General features: G+C 33.5%; 2 protein-coding genes across 3 annotated transcripts; one reads left to right on the top strand and one right to left on the bottom strand.

Annotated features, from left to right (window-relative positions):
* Positions 1 to 264: 264 nt before the first annotated feature.
* LOC100793418 (auxilin-related protein 2) lies at positions 265 to 8,759 on the top strand. Of its 2 annotated transcripts, XM_041015584.1 has the most exons (9): positions 271 to 1,080; positions 3,723 to 5,349; positions 5,933 to 6,056; positions 6,159 to 6,256; positions 6,449 to 6,514; positions 6,722 to 6,811; positions 7,427 to 7,603; positions 8,044 to 8,109; positions 8,427 to 8,759. In XM_041015584.1, exons 1-8 carry the CDS (start codon positions 350 to 352, stop codon positions 8,080 to 8,082), a joined length of 2,952 nt encoding a protein of 983 aa, XP_040871518.1. In that variant the 5' UTR covers positions 271 to 349; the 3' UTR covers positions 8,083 to 8,109; positions 8,427 to 8,759. The 2 variants fall into 2 exon arrangements, with proteins under 2 accessions (XP_006580346.1, XP_040871518.1); XM_006580283.3 differs by having other exon boundaries at positions 265 to 1,080; positions 8,044 to 8,759.
* A 432-nt stretch (positions 8,760 to 9,191) lies between these two features.
* On the bottom strand, positions 9,192 to 13,954 carry LOC100782803 (amino acid permease 4). The gene is made up of 6 exons (XM_003524265.4): positions 13,659 to 13,954; positions 12,854 to 13,087; positions 11,220 to 11,313; positions 10,660 to 10,874; positions 10,410 to 10,549; positions 9,192 to 10,025 (listed from the first exon to the last, which is right to left on the bottom strand). The coding sequence occupies exons 1-6, from the start codon at positions 13,783 to 13,785 to the stop codon at positions 9,381 to 9,383; spliced, it is 1,455 nt and encodes a 484-aa protein (XP_003524313.1). The 5' UTR covers positions 13,786 to 13,954; the 3' UTR covers positions 9,192 to 9,380.
* Between the last annotated feature and the right edge of the window lie 2,130 nt (positions 13,955 to 16,084).

Here is a 16,084-nt window from a genome sequence, read left to right on the forward strand (position 1 = left end):
CAAATTCTTAATCAGAAGAATATAATTTTTATGAGAGAAATTTAATTGAAAATTCTCTTAAACAAAGTTTTTGAAATTTCAAAGTCTTATAAATAAAAAAATATAATTGAGAGATAAAATTTCATTAAATATTTTTTATTGATAGAAATTAAAAATATATAAAAATGTATAATAATTTATACACAACAAATAATTACGTGACACTTAAAATAATAGTTAAAGCAAAAATAAGTATTTATATTTCCAATTTATCCCTACTTCATCGATTGGAGCTTGAATATGGCATGCAAAAGTAGAAGAAATGAATAAATAAAATGGAAGAAAAAGAATAAGGTGCCAGCAATGGGGAATGATTGAACAGGAAAAAAGAAAAGAATTTAAACAAGGTGGATCGGTCTTGGCAAATTCTCCAATTGGGCAAAAGGAGGGAGGAATCAAAGGCGTAACCCGCAACCCAACCCTTCCCCTTCCCTCTAACTCCATCACCGCATCACCACACCAGTCCCCTGCACCCTCAAACACCAGATCCTTCCCCCCAATCCCAACGATGAACGATTTCGACGGCCTCTTCACCTCCGATTTCGGCCTCAAACCCCAGGGCAAATCCGCGCCAATGGCTCCTCAACCCAAGGGATCTTCCAACTCCGCATCTCTCAACTTCGATTTCGGATCGCGATCTGCCCGCGCCTCCTCCAACTTCGACGATCTCCTCGCCGGCGCCGGATCCGACAATCGCCGCTCCGATTCCCCCTTCGATTTGGATTCCATGTACGGCGGCCCCCCTGCTAGGTCCGCCAACTCGCCGCCGCCGCCGGTCTACGACAAGCCGGTGTACGACGACGACATTTTCGACGGCGTCCCGGGGCTGAAGAGCACCTCCAAGGTTAAATTCGACGATGTTTTCGCGACGACGGCAGAGAGTGGTGGTGGAGCCGCCGCGTTCGACGATCTTCTAGGCGGCTTTGGGAAGGAATCGAAGAGTTTGGATGGGAAGAGATCGGAGAAGGATGAGAAAGGTGTTTCCGATTTTGATGATTTGCTTGCTGGATTCGGACACAGTAGGTCATCATCTGGTGGAAGGTATATATATGTTTGTGTGTGTGCTTTTTGGTAACTAGGTTTCTTTTTCAATTGGCATTGTTCAGTAGTGGTGTTCATGGTTTTGGACTTTTACTTAATGCGCAAGAATTTATATGGTGTGTTTATAGCTCTTTACCATGTAAAGCTGTCAGAGAGAGCTGAAATTTGGTGTTTTTTGGCTTTTTAATCTGGGAACGTCAATGAGAAATGCGAAAATCGACTGTGTTGAGCCAAGGAATTCCGGAAAGTTTACAGCGAGTTGCAAATTCTACAATTTTAAGCTTTCATCTATTGTGGAGAAACTCTCTGGATTTGCTGATATGTTTGAATTTAATATGCCTTATGTTACATTTTGTTTAAAAGGGAAAGGGAATAAAGCTTTTTTCAAATATTAATTAGGCATGAGCTTCATTAAGGAATCAGGTGATTTTGGAGTAGTCAATGGTTTAATAACTAGGTTTATATTTGCATGGAGAAAGCAAATCATTGGCAATAATCTTCCTGAAATTTGAATTCTCTGTGTTTATACAAGATCATCTAGTTACAAAATTTCTCCCCGGTGATCTTCATTGAAAGCTTTCTACTGTTTTTTGCCCCAATGAGTATAAAAGTTTATCACCACTGTATACTGAACATGTTGGAAAGTATTAGCTAACGACTGACTATTATTGCAATTAAACAAGGAATCAGAAACCCCACCCCTGATTTAGTCCTCTAAAGTTGTCAATGGATTTTTGTTTGAATTTTGAACTTTCTGGCCCCTCTAAAATTGATATTAGTTGTTTGGAACTTGGAGAGAGCTATTCTGGCATTAGGTCTATACTCTATAGGACTAACTTGTAGGTGGAAATGGAGGTGGTGGTGCTGCTTTGATGGGGGAGGGATTATCTTCGTCAGTTCCTCTATGTATTTCATGTGTTGATGTATTGCAAACTGTGTTTGGGAGTAAAGATTCATATAATATCTTGTGCACAATCTTAAGTTTTTGTTCGTGTCATATCAGTCTGTTAGGTAATCTATCTGGTTGATATTTAATTGTGCATAGCACAGTTTGAATGAAAAAGGTTTAGTAACTTTTGTTATGCTTTTCTTTAGTTTGGCAACTGAACAAACTGAAAGGAGTATCAAAGAGGACCAATGAGGTGATTTCTTTAGTGGTTATTTAATTATTTATTTTTGTGTACAGGCAGTATAGCACCCTCAAATTGGGTCAACTTAAGTTACTCATTGTAATAGGAGAGTTTGAGTAATTGTTATCAAATCTTAAACCTAAATTGCTTTGAGAGTTTGAGAATGTCATGCACCCTGTAAAGATTAAGTTTAGCATTTTTTGTTTCTAGATCAAGGGTTATCCTTCCATTAGAAATAACTTTTGAGGTGCCAGGTGATAATTTTCATTTGTTGTGCATTTTTATTTCTACAAAGTGAATTCTTCATTTTATCTGGTTGATGATGTGTAACAGGTCTACCATGATGAAAGAAAATTAAGTTATTTTTGTCCTGAGGATGCTTTATCCAATTGTCCAATAGGAGCTAGGAGTTGAAAGTCTTAAAATTTTGTTGTTGCTAAGCATCTCATTTGTTTAGACAGAATGAAAGAGAATGTGAATAGCAGAAGGAGGAATCCCATCCAGTACTATTATTACTATTTACTAATACGACTACTACTACAACTAACAAAAGCCTTTTTTCCCACTATTATTATTATTATATGAATTTGATGTGGTAAAAGGAAAGTAGAGGGATGGTACATTCCGGGGAACCAATTTTACGTCGACTCTTTGGTCCTTGAGATATTGGACAGAGTGAGGGGAAAAGGGATAAGTTATAATTTGAATTTGAGAACATGTGATTGTATGTGCATAAAATTAATCAAAGTAAAAATCAGAAACACATATATAGCCAATTCTTTTATTAATTTATTTTATTTATGGCACAAAGTGCATATCTATTAAATGATTTCTGTTGTTCTTTTCATTCTTTTCTATTCGATAGGGGGCACTACTTAATCATTGTTGTTCCCTTTCCTTTAGACAAACTCTATTGTTTTGTATGCTGGTACATGCATCATTTTGTTTTGTCGAAGATAAATTTCTATTTGTTTTAATTTCTGCTTTGTAGTTTACACTTTACAGATATAAAATAGATCTTGCTATGAACATATATGATAATTAAAATTTTAAATTAAAAAGGTGTATGCAACTTGGGAAAAAATGTATCATGTCTTTCTCTTCTATTTTATTTTATGAATGATAAATATGTTTTTGAAAGTTGTAGTGAATATGAATGAGTAACATGGATGGCCCAACTAACAATGCTCTAAGAGTGTAGAAGAATGAGAATAAGATGTAATATCAAAGATACATTTGTAATCTTTTTTAAGGAAAATGTGTTAAAAAGTTCTCTGTTTCTTTTGTTTAATAATCCTATATCAATTCAAAATGTTTTCTATGAAGATTGTGTCTTATTCTTATATCTTCTGTGAATCTCCCAATCAATATCTACAGAATATTATTGTCAGATAAGTGGAATGAACAACTTGATACTTGTCTATACTTATCTTTGATGACTGATTCATAGATATTGTTTATTTCGTGAATGGTTGATGTATCATAATCTTTTTTATATATTGTTATCAACAGGCACACTCCTGATATCGGTTTATCCTCAGAACCAACTGCCAGTGCATCTAAAACAATCCCCACTGCAGCAGAAGACCCTTTCAAAGTATTTGAATCAGCTTCAGCCCCAGTGGATTCATCTGCAGGCCACTTTATGAACCCGTTGGAAGAAATTAGTAAATTTAGTAGTTCTGGAAGCACAAAAAATGATAGTTCTTCAACTTCAAATGGCAAAGTATATGAAGATATTGATCCTTTTGATGGTCTTGGAAAATCTGTACCAGCTTTCTCATCAGAGAGAAATAGCAGGAAGGGTAGCAGTTCCCCAAGGTTGAATACAAGCACAAGTTGGACTGGAGATAAAGAACCAGTTGATAAAATATCTGGGAGGAGTCCTGAGAGGCACACACAAAACAAGATTCCTGTTGAAAATGATCAGGAATTTCTACATGCCCCATTTCACATGCCTACCTATTCATCTGATTCTGATAAACCAGTTGGCCAAAGGTCTACTTCCCCTCCATATAATAATGTCGATTTTAGACAAACCAATATTCAGGCAGATATGTCTCCGAAATATGAAGATAACTTGGAAGCAAGCGAGGATATATGGCTGACGGTATCAGAGATTCCTCTTTTTACACAACCAACTACTGCTCCACCACCTTCAAGACCCCCTCCTCCACGACCAGTACATATTCCCAAGTCAGGAACAACTTCACCAGCTTCTACCAATGCTAGAAAGAAGACTAATGAATTTTCTTCTTTTCCTGGCTCTACCCGATTCTCTCAGGGACCTAAGTCTGCTCCTGCTGCTGGAAGGGTATCCCCTTCATCTCAGTTTGATGAACTTGATGATTTTGCAATGGGCAGAAGTCGTGGTAATGATAATGAGAGTGCAAATGGTCTTCCTGATGAAGAATTAGAGATGAACTCTGCTGCTGCGGCTATGAAGGAGGCCATGGATAGAGCTGAAGCCAAGTTTAGGCATGCAAAGGAAGTTAGGGAGAGAGAGTATTCAAAGGCTGCTAGGAGCAAAGAAGCTGTGCAAATGGAAAAAGATGAGAGAACTGTGCTAGAGGAGCAAGAAAACCAGGAAAGGTTTGACCGAGAACGGCAGCAAAAGGAGAAGGAAGGAAAGGAGCAGAGGAGACTTATGAAAGAAAGGGAGGAGAAAGAAAGAGAACAACAGCGACTAGAGAGGGAAAGGGCAAGACAGGCTGTAGAAAGAGCTACTAGAGAAGCACGTGAAAGAGCAGCTGCTGAAGCACGGCAAAGAGCTGAGAGGGCTGCTGTTGAGAAAGCTAATGCTGAAGCTCGAGGACGTGCTGAAAGGGCTGCAGTGCAAAGGGCACAAGCTGAAGCCCGAGAAAGGGCTGCTGCAGAGGCGAAGGAAAGAGCTGAAAAAGCTGCTGCTGAGGTGAAGGATAGGGAAACACGGGAAAGAGCTACAGCTGCAAGGGCTGAAGTAGAAGCACGAGTTAAAGCGGAACGTGCCGCTGTAGAAAGGGCTGCTGCTGAGGCCCGAGAAAGGGCAGCAGCTGCTGCAAGGATGAACCAACAAAAGAATGAAAATGATCTTGAATCCTTCTTTGGCATGGGTGCACGAGCTAGCAGTGTTCCAAGGCCTCCCAGAGCTAACTCTTCTGTGAGGACCTTTTTTTTAATCTATAGTTCTATACTAACATATTATGGCCAAAATTTGGCTTCTGCATTTGGTGTATTACCATCTTGCAAAGTTAAACTTGTTTTTTTTATCAGCAAAGACATATTTATACTAACACGGGTACAAGGGGTACCCGAATCCTTTTACAAAAGAAAGAGCCAAAAGTCAGCCCTACAAAAAAGACTACTATCAAACAATGGTTATTCTGTATTTATAAATGTGACAAACAGCATAAATATAGAATAACCATTTCTACTTAGAGGATAAGCTTAGACCATCCTATACTAAACCTTCCTAATGTAAAAGCACAATCATTAAAATTAACCTTGTAAAAAAGCAGGAAGTTATAGTTAGTGAGCAGTTATTTTATTCTTACCTTTTTTATTCTAAATAAATGTAATGTGATTTTTAAAATGACAAGTGGATATTTATGTAGTCTTTTTAAAATTTAAAAAACTATTTAGTATTAAATTAAAATAAAAGGGCGAGTTTGATATGCAGGTTAACACTATAATAATTCTATTTGAAAATTTATTGCTAATTTTCTGAACGTGGATGTTTTCAGGACAATGTATTTGAATCCCAATTTCAGTCAGATGTAACAAGGAAATCTACAAGTGCATCTACAAGTATGAAGAAAACATCATCATCCACTAATATTGTTGATGATCTTTCCTCAATTTTTGGAGGTAGGTTTGTGTCTTCAAGATATTTTTTTTACTGTAGTGGTTTGTGTGTTTGTTTCATTGCTTACTTGGATCTTTTTCTCCTTTCTCTTTTATGGTTTGAAGCTGCTCCAACATCTGGAGAGTTTCAGGAAGTTGAAGGGGAAACTGAAGAAAGGCGACGAGCCAGGTTGGAGCGCCACCAGAGGACTAAGGAGCGTGCTGTATGTATTATTGCATTACTGTATTTGTCTCCTTAATTTGATTTCTTCATTGTTTATTGATAGTTGTTACAATTACATGAAAAATACTTTATTTTTTAGCCAACTTGACATTAAATTTAAGTGGAAGATTCAAGTGTATCTTTTCATACAAAATTGTTTCACTATGTTATGAACATTGTCATTTTATTCTAGGCAAAAGCATTGGCTGAGAAGAATCAGCGGGACTTACAAACCCAAAGAGAACAAGCTGAGAGACATGTAAGTAGTTTTTTATTTTTTTTATTTGTTGATGACTGGTGAGTGGGTTTCTGTTCATATAATTGCAAAAGCTGCATCTACACAATCTATTCATTCCCCTTCATCCTTGTTCTGGCCAACAAACTATTTTGTGAAAACCACTAATAAAAGTTTGCATTTTGTTAATATCCTTTATTTTTGTTATCTATTTCTGTGCACTGATTTCAGAGGCTTGCCGAAACACTGGATTTTGAAATTAAGCGCTGGGCTGCAGGAAAAGAGGGGAATTTACGAGCTTTGCTTTCCACCTTACAATATGTATGTACTCAGTGCACACACTTTGGTTAATCTCTCTAAATTTTTCTATCCATATCCATATGGTGCCTGGAAGTATGTAGGCATAAATTGTATCTTCATGTCTTCTCTTTGAATTCTTAGGTTCAAATTTTAATGTATTGCATGGTGGGAATTTTGTGGTGTTGCATATATTTTCTCAGATCACCAGTCTTCTACCCTTGGGCTAGATGTGAATAGGTGTGCTGATTCTAACACTGTAATACTGATTGTTTGGGTTTGAATTGCTCCTCATAGGGTGCAACCACTATATCTATTTCATGAAGTAGATATTATTCATCGTAGCCCTAGGGTTGTAGACTGATGATCTCAGAAAATATATGCAAAGATATTAGCTACCAGAAGACCACATTCTTGGGAAACAATTTTGATTTTGAAAAGATAGGATGCACTCATAATTCAATTGCAATCAATCCAGATTCCAGAGGACAGGAGAGTCGAAGGAACTTGTTTCCATAATAATCCATGCATTTGAATTTTGAAGCAGTGAAAGCAGTCCCTTAATTTATGGTGTTATTGTTTTTGTTACAGAATCTGTATCAATTATATTAACTTGCTTCCTTCATGAATGATGATCAGGTACTGTGGCCTGAATGTGGTTGGCAGCCAGTTTCTTTGACTGATTTGATTACAGCTGCTGCTGTTAAAAAAGCCTATAGGAAAGCTACGTTGTGTATCCATCCTGATAAAGTGCAGCAGAAGGGTGCCAATCTACAGCAGAAATATGTTGCAGAGAAGGTGTTTGATCTACTCAAGGTATTTCTGGTCATTTTATGCAACTGTTGTATGCTTTTTAACAAGTGCTTTATAAAGAATTTATTTTTAGTAGCCAGTGACAATCAATGGGTTTCTGAATTTAGATTAAGCTACTCTTTTTACTAAGCAGGGTTCGATCTCATGATGTCTCCAATCTGTTTTTTGTTTTTAAAAGAAAGTGTTGGTTTTTTTTTTTTTTAATATAGTTTTGGTGGTGTTTCCCTTTTGTATTCATTACCCCAAAATTAGGTAGCTGTAGTTAGTGGTCTGTTATTTGCAGTTTGATCATTACTTAAAATAATTTTTCTCCCCTTTTCTTTTGAATAAATATGTATAAAGTGACTTGACATGCACGTGGGTTTGTGTCAAGACTAGTATATTATATTGCTAATTCCAGAATAGTCTTCATTTTTGCCTGAAAGTTTAATCATTTATTACAGGAAGCCTGGAATAAATTCAATTCTGAGGAGCTTTTCTAGCCTTTTGATAAATTGATCCACTTCAAGGTAATTTGTTCAATGATTCTGGTCGGAGGGGACCACGACCCTGTTTCATCTACCTCCCTGATAGCATATTTGTTTTGATTGAAGTTATAATTCATCAATGGTGAAATACTGCTTCCTTGTCTGGCGTCTCTAAGTCTAAGTCTTCTTGGGTGTAATTGATATCCTTCCAGGGGGTGGTTTCTACAAATGTTTCTTCAAATGTTTATTAATGTAGCATGTTTTGTTGATGTAAAATATCTTTTTGTGCTATCAATTTCATTATTCATTATCCCTGCCTAGTGAGGGCTCATGAGTGATCCTTTTTTTCCGGGTTCAAGAGAGGATCCACCTCGAAGTGGGTCCTGGGAGGCCCTCCTTTTATACCTGTGGTATGTATAGTACGATGTCTTGAATACATATAACCATGGATTGACACCAAAAGCTGCAATTTATATGGATCTTCGCACAAGCTTCTGCATTTTATACATTTAAATTTGTTTGTCATCAGCGGTACTGTTTGGTTGAGTTTGTTCAACTATTTTGCTTGATGTTGGGACGGCATAGTATTTAGTCTACTGATGAAAAGCTTTTGTACGTTTTTTCGTTTGTTCTTGAATAGTTCTGTATATTCAACTTTATTTCTATGTACATATTGCGGGTGGTGTAAATAAGCCATGTCGAGTTAAGCTCTTGAAAGTTTCGGCTTAGATTGTATGAAGATTTCAAACTTTGATTCATTTGGTTAAATGAGTCAAATTAAGGGGAAGTAAAGCTTCTACGTGGTCTGTATAATGAATGTTATTAATGTTTGACTTATTTAGTTAAATAAATCAACTATAAAGCTTGAGTGGATTTTTTTATTATTTATATAAAAAAAGAAAGTTTTAGTTTTTTCCTCTTATCAAATTTATCTTCGAAGTTTTAGTTTTTCATTATTTATAAAAACTGAATGCATTTTACCTTTTATTTGCTTCTCTTATAAATGCATATGCATATGCATATGGAGAAGTTTATCGAATAAAAAACTTTAGAGTAGACGCAAACACAGCGATCCATTCTTGGATAAATTTCTATAAGAAAAAGTTGCAGTTGAAACATGAAAATGGAACGGGAAATTCTAAAACTCAATAAACAAGAAGCATTACGAGGATGCCAGATATTGTTTGGACACACTGAAATAAATGATTCAAGGAAACTCCTGCCTTTGATTTTTCAAACAAGGAGTGGCTAGTTATAGTACTCCAATTGATCCATAAGATAATGGTACACACAAACCATCATGACACTGAAACTTAATAGTGTGAGTGGAATGGTTTGTATTTCTTAAGGTCAAGCAAGACTCCTGCCACTGAGCCAACAGCAGCAACAACTGATACTATGAGGCAGGCCACACTAAATATTTTGAGGCTAATCCATCTGTTACTCCATTTTGGGATCTTCTTCTGTGAAATATACATCTCCACAGGAAAGTAAACAGTTAAGGGCCAAAATCCCAATGCCCCAATCACTCCAACAATGTCATTGAAGAATGGAAGCAGCATTGATATGACAGTTGTTAGGACAACAAACACTGTCCTCAAAACTAATCTAAACACCTTAAGTTTGTAAGGGGAGAAACCAGGAATTGGAATCTTGAACTCCCTCTCAATGTGGGGCCATCTTTGTGTTACCTCTTTCTCCACAAAGGCAAAGATGGGTTGGGAAAACACTTGGTATGCTCCCACAAGGTGAATAACTATAGCTGCATTTGCAATGTCTATAAGCCAATATGGGTTATAGAAGCCAAAGCCAGTTAGCAGATTCCCCGGTGCAGCATCTCCAAAAGCAGCATACCCCATGCAGCCACAGAGCATGTAAAATGTTGTGGTCACTGCAATACTTATCAATGTGGCCTTCTTCATTGTTTTTGCTTCAGACGGTGGAGATTTTATTGTGTCCTGTAGTCAGCAAAATATTATATTTTGGCTAGCTTACTATGTAATAAATCATATTCTTCTTTTCTTAATGTTAAACTACTCATTTGATCTCTACAGTTCTCTTCATTTTAAGTTTTAGTTTTTATACGAAAAAATAATAAGTTTTAGTCCCTACAATGTGTTTAAGTTAAGTTTTGGTACTTGCTGAGAATATCAAAACTTATTTTTGACAGTTACAAAAAGTAGTGATAAACTGCCACAAAAAATTGTGTAGGGACTAAAAGCTATTGTTTTTTTTTTCCTTCTGAACATGGACGAAACTTTAAAATGAGAACAACTATAAAAATCAAATGAACATTTTAACCTTTTTTAGATTAACTAATTCTTAGTTTTTGAAGGAGATACCTGAATTTCTATAAGAACCACAGCATATGAATAGGCAAAGGCTATATCACCAAGAGCTTGGGAAGTCCTCCAGATTTTTTGGGTCTCTGACACTGGTCCAATGCTGATTCCAGTGAGGCCACCCTTGAAGGTACCCGTTTCTGTTCATGAACCAACCAAAATTTAAGCCTATATGATGCAATGTAACCCTAAGAAAAGTGTTGTATTAAAAAAAACTAAAAGTGTAGGAGAGCATTTTCAATATAATAACCTGCAACTTTGGCAATTCCAAGAGAGAGACCAATTATGGAATAGGTGAAAGACATTATTGCAGCAACTGTTGAGAGCCACCATAATTGATCAAAATCGGGAATTTGAGAAAGGAAAATTTCGGTTGCGCCAAAAATGATCATGTATACGTTGCTTGACATGTGACATGGGTTTTTGCCCCCAGATTTATGGAAACAGTTTGACCTTTTAATTGCCCTGTCAATCAAAATCTATGAAACTGAATCAAACCCATTAATGATCATCAAACTGTAGTGTATAATACTATCCCTATCAATCAGTTCAAGGAAATTAATTTCAGGTTGTGTCACTTGTGTGTGATACAATCATTAGATATTTTACTCATAGTTAACTCGTGAACATTTTTTTTTAAGTATTTGTGTAGTTTTTAGGTAACTAATTTTGATCCAAATCAAAATAAAAGTGTGTGGAAAATGAGATAGGCTCAATTATCATTAAATGATAAGAAATAACACTGACATGAAATGATGTTGGTAGACTACAAGTAATATCATTCATTATGAAGTTTAAATCTGAACTTACATCATGCTAATAGAAGCGGCAATTGTGTATCCTATTACAATTCCCAATAGATTCAGGTACTGAAATATTCCGCACAACGTAACATTGGCTCCACCTGCAAAATACATTATATTGCATTGTACAATATGAAATATAAGATAAAATCATATGTTAAAATTATTAATAAGTTTATCTGAACTAAGCTATTATTTATAAATCATATGAAATTTGTATGCTCTTTCTGCCTTCTCAAACTTTTGACCTAATTTTTAATTTGGTTATTGATACGTTAAAATTATTATACATGCATCTTCCAATTTCCAAAGTACTATCATAGACATTAAATAAGCTTGATTTAGCCAAACTAGTTAAAAAAGTTAAATTAATTTAATATTATCCCATGTATATATATGGTTGAATGAGAAGTATTGAAATAAGGTAAATGTTAACTAATATTTTGAAGCATTGATTAAGAAATTATTATTTTTGCTAATACATGCAAAATTGTGTTGTTTATGACTTTTTTTTATATTTATATATAATTTTTATAATAAATATTTTTTTAATTTAATATTATCCCATGTATATATATGGTTGAATGAGAAGTATTGAAATAAGGTAAATGTTAATCAATATTTTTGAAGTATTGATTGAGAAACTAATTTTTTTTGTTAAAATATATAAAATTATATTTTTTATGACTTTTTTATATTTGTCTATAATTTTTATAATAAATATATTTTTTTAACTCCGTTAACCAATATCTAAAAACACTAATTAGCAAAACCCTCTCAGTAAAGCAAGCTGGATACTGTAACCTGTTCTTGTAAGTGTAACAAACAAATAAATCATCAATTTAAGATGCTCTTGGTTTGCGCACATATTAATGATTAATGTTAGAGTGGGAAATTAATACGCGTGGCATACTATTTTTCTTTGACAGGCACGTGGCATACCGTTAGTGAGGAGATTTATCATAATACTAGAGTCTAGGGTTTTTTAAAAATCAAAAAGAGAAAGTGAGAATAAAAGAGAAAAAATAAAAAATATTGCTATTCACTGTGCAGCCAACACGAGGCATTGGCCAGACAATTTTATATATATTAAGACTACAGAATACAAAATTGGCAATTAAAAATTAAATCGTATTTTCTAGGGAAAACTCCCTTTCTTTTTTTGGTAATAAAAGACAAAGACCATGTGCATGAGTTATATTAAATTCGCCAACCCTAAAGTGCATGTTATATTAAGTTTTAGATAACTAGCTAGTAGAATGTGAACAAGAGCATGTGCATGAGTTGAATCCCTTTTGACAAGTAGCATCTTCTTTGGCGGACATAATCTCATATATTTTCATGAGGTGATAATGACCTTATCATCAGTATGATCATGACAATCCCATTAATTATAAGTTATTAATGTTTAATTTATTACATACATCTTATTGATATTATAAAATTACTCAACAAATATATAAATTACATCTCAAAAATTAAAATAGATAATATGATGTGAGACTTTCCAACAATATATACTATATGTACTATATGATATAGTATCATTTAAGGTCAACAACATGCATGCATATCATTAATTTGTGAAAAGAATATAAAAAAAGCAATACTGACTGAATGAATGAATGAATGAATTGTTACCAAGAATGGAGCGAACTGCGTCCATGTAAGTGTAGTTTCTCTTGCCAGAATTGGGGTCACCGGCACGATAACAATCAGCCAACAAGGATGAAGTATAAAAGGTAACCAAAGAGAATAAGAACATGACAGTAGGACCAGCAATCCAACCTAGCTGAGCTATGGCCCAAGCTAATGACAGCACCCCTGATCCTATCACTGCGGTTATTATGTGCGAGCTTGCAGTCCAAACATTTCCTGTCTCATATCATCACATGTACATTATATATTAATTTACATTATGAAAAATACTTTTTGTACATAAAAAAAGGGTCAGCTTTTGTTATTTCCTTGGATTTTTGAAGGAATTTTGAGATGTGTGTGGGGCAAAAAGATTTTAAAAAAAATGGAGATAGAAACAATAATTAACAATGTCTGATGTTTGATTTTCAAATAGTGGAACAGTTATATTACAAAGTTAAATTTTATAGTTTCATTTTTATGGATACATTGATAATATTAAAAAATTATTTAAAAATAAAGTTAAATATAAATTTTAAGATAATTATTATTAAAGTCAATAGACTAAAACTTAAGAGTTGTTATAAAATCTCTATAAACAGTTTACACGGTCAATAAATATACCAAATATAAATTTTATTATTATAAAATTTAATAATTTTATTGTACAAAATTTTTATAATTAGATAACATAATAAAAAATTGTTTATCAGCGTGTCGATTCATTCTAACTAAATTCTAGTTTATATGAAACAGAGTCGTGTATTATTGTTAGTAAAAGTGAAAGCAGCTAAAATGAATTTTGTACCAGTTCGTTTGAGACGGCCATCATCATCATAGCATTTGGAGTTATTCTGTGAATGCGAAGGCACATCATCTTCGATGCCAAAAACTTGAAGGTGGTTAAGGTTGGTTGTGGCTGCGTTTTCAGGCATCTTAATTTGGTGAAATGAAACTGATATCAAAGTAGAGAAAATATGTGTAAGAAACTGTTGATGATAATAGTAGAGTCTTTTTGTTTATAGCACTAAAGAACTCGTTAGGAAATCACACATTTCCAGACACAAAAGACACGTAGAAAGAGAGCAAACTTGGTACAAGTACGTTTTGTTATGGGAAGAAATGGGTTATTTATAGGGGGTTTTGGTTTTGAGGAATCTAATACTCGTGGAAAAAAATTAGAAATGAAACTTCGAAAGTTTAAAGGGATTTAGATATATGCCAAGTTTTTTCATTTAACTATGTTGTTTAAAATTCAAGAATTTTTTTTCATAAAACTATTGTTTAAGAATAATTAATGGGAAAATTGGATAATAATATTTAAAATTTAGTTAATAATTTGATTATATTTTAAGAAAATAAATATTTATATTACTTTTATAAAATGAAATCATTTTTGTCATTTGAATTATATATATATATATATATATATATATATATATATATATATATATATATATATATATATATATATATATATATATATATATATATATATATATATATATATATATATATATATATATATATATATATATATATATATATATAGCATTCAAATGACAAATATTCTCAAGGCACATATTCTCGTTGTCAAGCATTTGATCAAGCACATAAAAGAACGAATTGCAGACACTCAGAATTCGGCTTCTCTCAATAATCAAATTCACTTGACAAATGAAGAACATTACGCAAATGCATACAGATGGGTAAGCACGTTCTCTTTTTATTTTTTTAATTTCTAATGTATATCATATAACTATTAAAATATATACGAGAGAGGAGTGCAGTGAGACATATGCTATAACGGCTCCAGTTGCAATAAAATGGAAAAAACTGCAAAACTTTTTAGGGCGGCCAAGATTTAGAACAAAAAACCAAATAGTTGTGTATGCAGCCCTAATATATTTTTTTTTGGTTTTACTCTTTTAATTTTTAGTTTTATATAGTAGTAGTTTAATTTTTATATTAAAAAAATATACTTACGAAAGCTAATCCGATATTAAATTCCTAATAAATGACAATTTCAGAGAGGTGTATTCATTTAAAATTTTAAAAGATTTTTTTATAAATTTTTTTGTGTAGATTTTAAAAGAGTTTATAAGAATGTAATGTTTTTTATAATTTTTTTAAAGACTTCTATGATTAAGATTTTGTAGTTTGAATTTTAATAAATTATAAATTTATAATTTTTTTTTATAAATTTATAAGGTTTAAAAGGAGTATCATTTTTAGAGGTAGTATTAGAGAAAAAGGAAATGCACAGCCAAAAAGAGAACAAAGAAGATTGTTACACACCCAACACAAAGGAAAAAAAATAAACAGCATAATGTTTACTTGTATACTCATCATATACAACATTTTTATTTATCTACGTTGAATTTATGCACAATCAAATTTTTACGATTGGTGATTGGAGTATGTTATTTTAGTGAAAAAACTCATTACTTCTTTATTGCTCCAACTCTTTATATATCACCAAATCATTGTATAACTCCCCGCAAGAAAAAGTGTATAACTAGTTTAGGATTAATGATAATTTTACTTTAGCATATTTGAGTTTAATGGTATCAATTTAATTCCTCTCTGATATCTAGATGAATGTAATCAACATACATGGATTGTGGGTGCACTGTAAAAGACTGTGAATAACATTATTCTATTATGCTATTACTGATATATCCCTAAATTTGATCAATAATGCAACCAAATACCCATGATGTGGACATTCTTTCAAGTGGAATTTAATAATTTATGGTGGCAAGTTCATTCAGCCTCCTCCTCGGTAGGGACCTCTGCTAGTGGCTGATTTGTCAGATCTTGGTCTTTCTTGTTTTCTTCATATCCTTCTGATATACCAAAAAAAATCATTTATTCATGCAATCATACTAACTAGTTACTTCCCACAAAACCTCGTTAAATTTTGAAGCAGTGGGTAAAATATAATATCATATCTCTAACTATAGCAGCCCTCTTTTCCAAAAACGTGACAAAAATTGGAAACCAATGCAAGTTTTTAGTATCATAACAGATGCTATCAATTAGCATACATGTTATTGACGCCTTATAAGATAGTAGTAATATTTATCATGTTCCTTCGTTTGAGAGTTATAACTGAGGCCAGTTTTACTTAGTTACATCTAATCAATTAATCCCTGACTATCAAAGTATTTTTGAGGAGAGTTGTTCAATAAGAAAGATTTTAGGAACCGAATTCTTTGACCACTTATATCA

The sequence above is a fragment of the Glycine max genome, chromosome 5 (assembly GCF_000004515.6).
Source record: "Glycine max cultivar Williams 82 chromosome 5, Glycine_max_v4.0, whole genome shotgun sequence".
Taxonomy (NCBI): domain Eukaryota; kingdom Viridiplantae; phylum Streptophyta; class Magnoliopsida; order Fabales; family Fabaceae; genus Glycine; species Glycine max.

Bases quoted from the DNA above. Each gene is read 5' to 3' on its own strand.
- LOC100793418 (XM_006580283.3), top strand. From the start codon at position 350: ATGATTGAACAGGAAAAAAGAAAAGAATTTAAACAAGGTGGATCGGTC. The intron at 6,515-6,721 runs GTAAGTAGTTTT...CACTGATTTCAG, and splicing joins GAGAACAAGCTGAGAGACAT to AGGCTTGCCGAAACACTGGA. The intron at 7,604-8,043 runs GTATTTCTGGTC...CATTTATTACAG, and splicing joins AGGTGTTTGATCTACTCAAG to GAAGCCTGGAATAAATTCAA.
- LOC100782803 (XM_003524265.4), bottom strand. From the start codon at position 13,785: ATGCCTGAAAACGCAGCCACAACCAACCTTAACCACCTTCAAGTTTTT. The intron at 10,550-10,659 runs GTTATTATATTG...GTTCATGAACAG, and splicing joins TGGAATTGCCAAAGTTGCAG to AAACGGGTACCTTCAAGGGT. The intron at 10,026-10,409 runs GTATCTCCTTCA...TGCTGACTACAG, and splicing joins TGGTTCTTATAGAAATTCAG to GACACAATAAAATCTCCACC.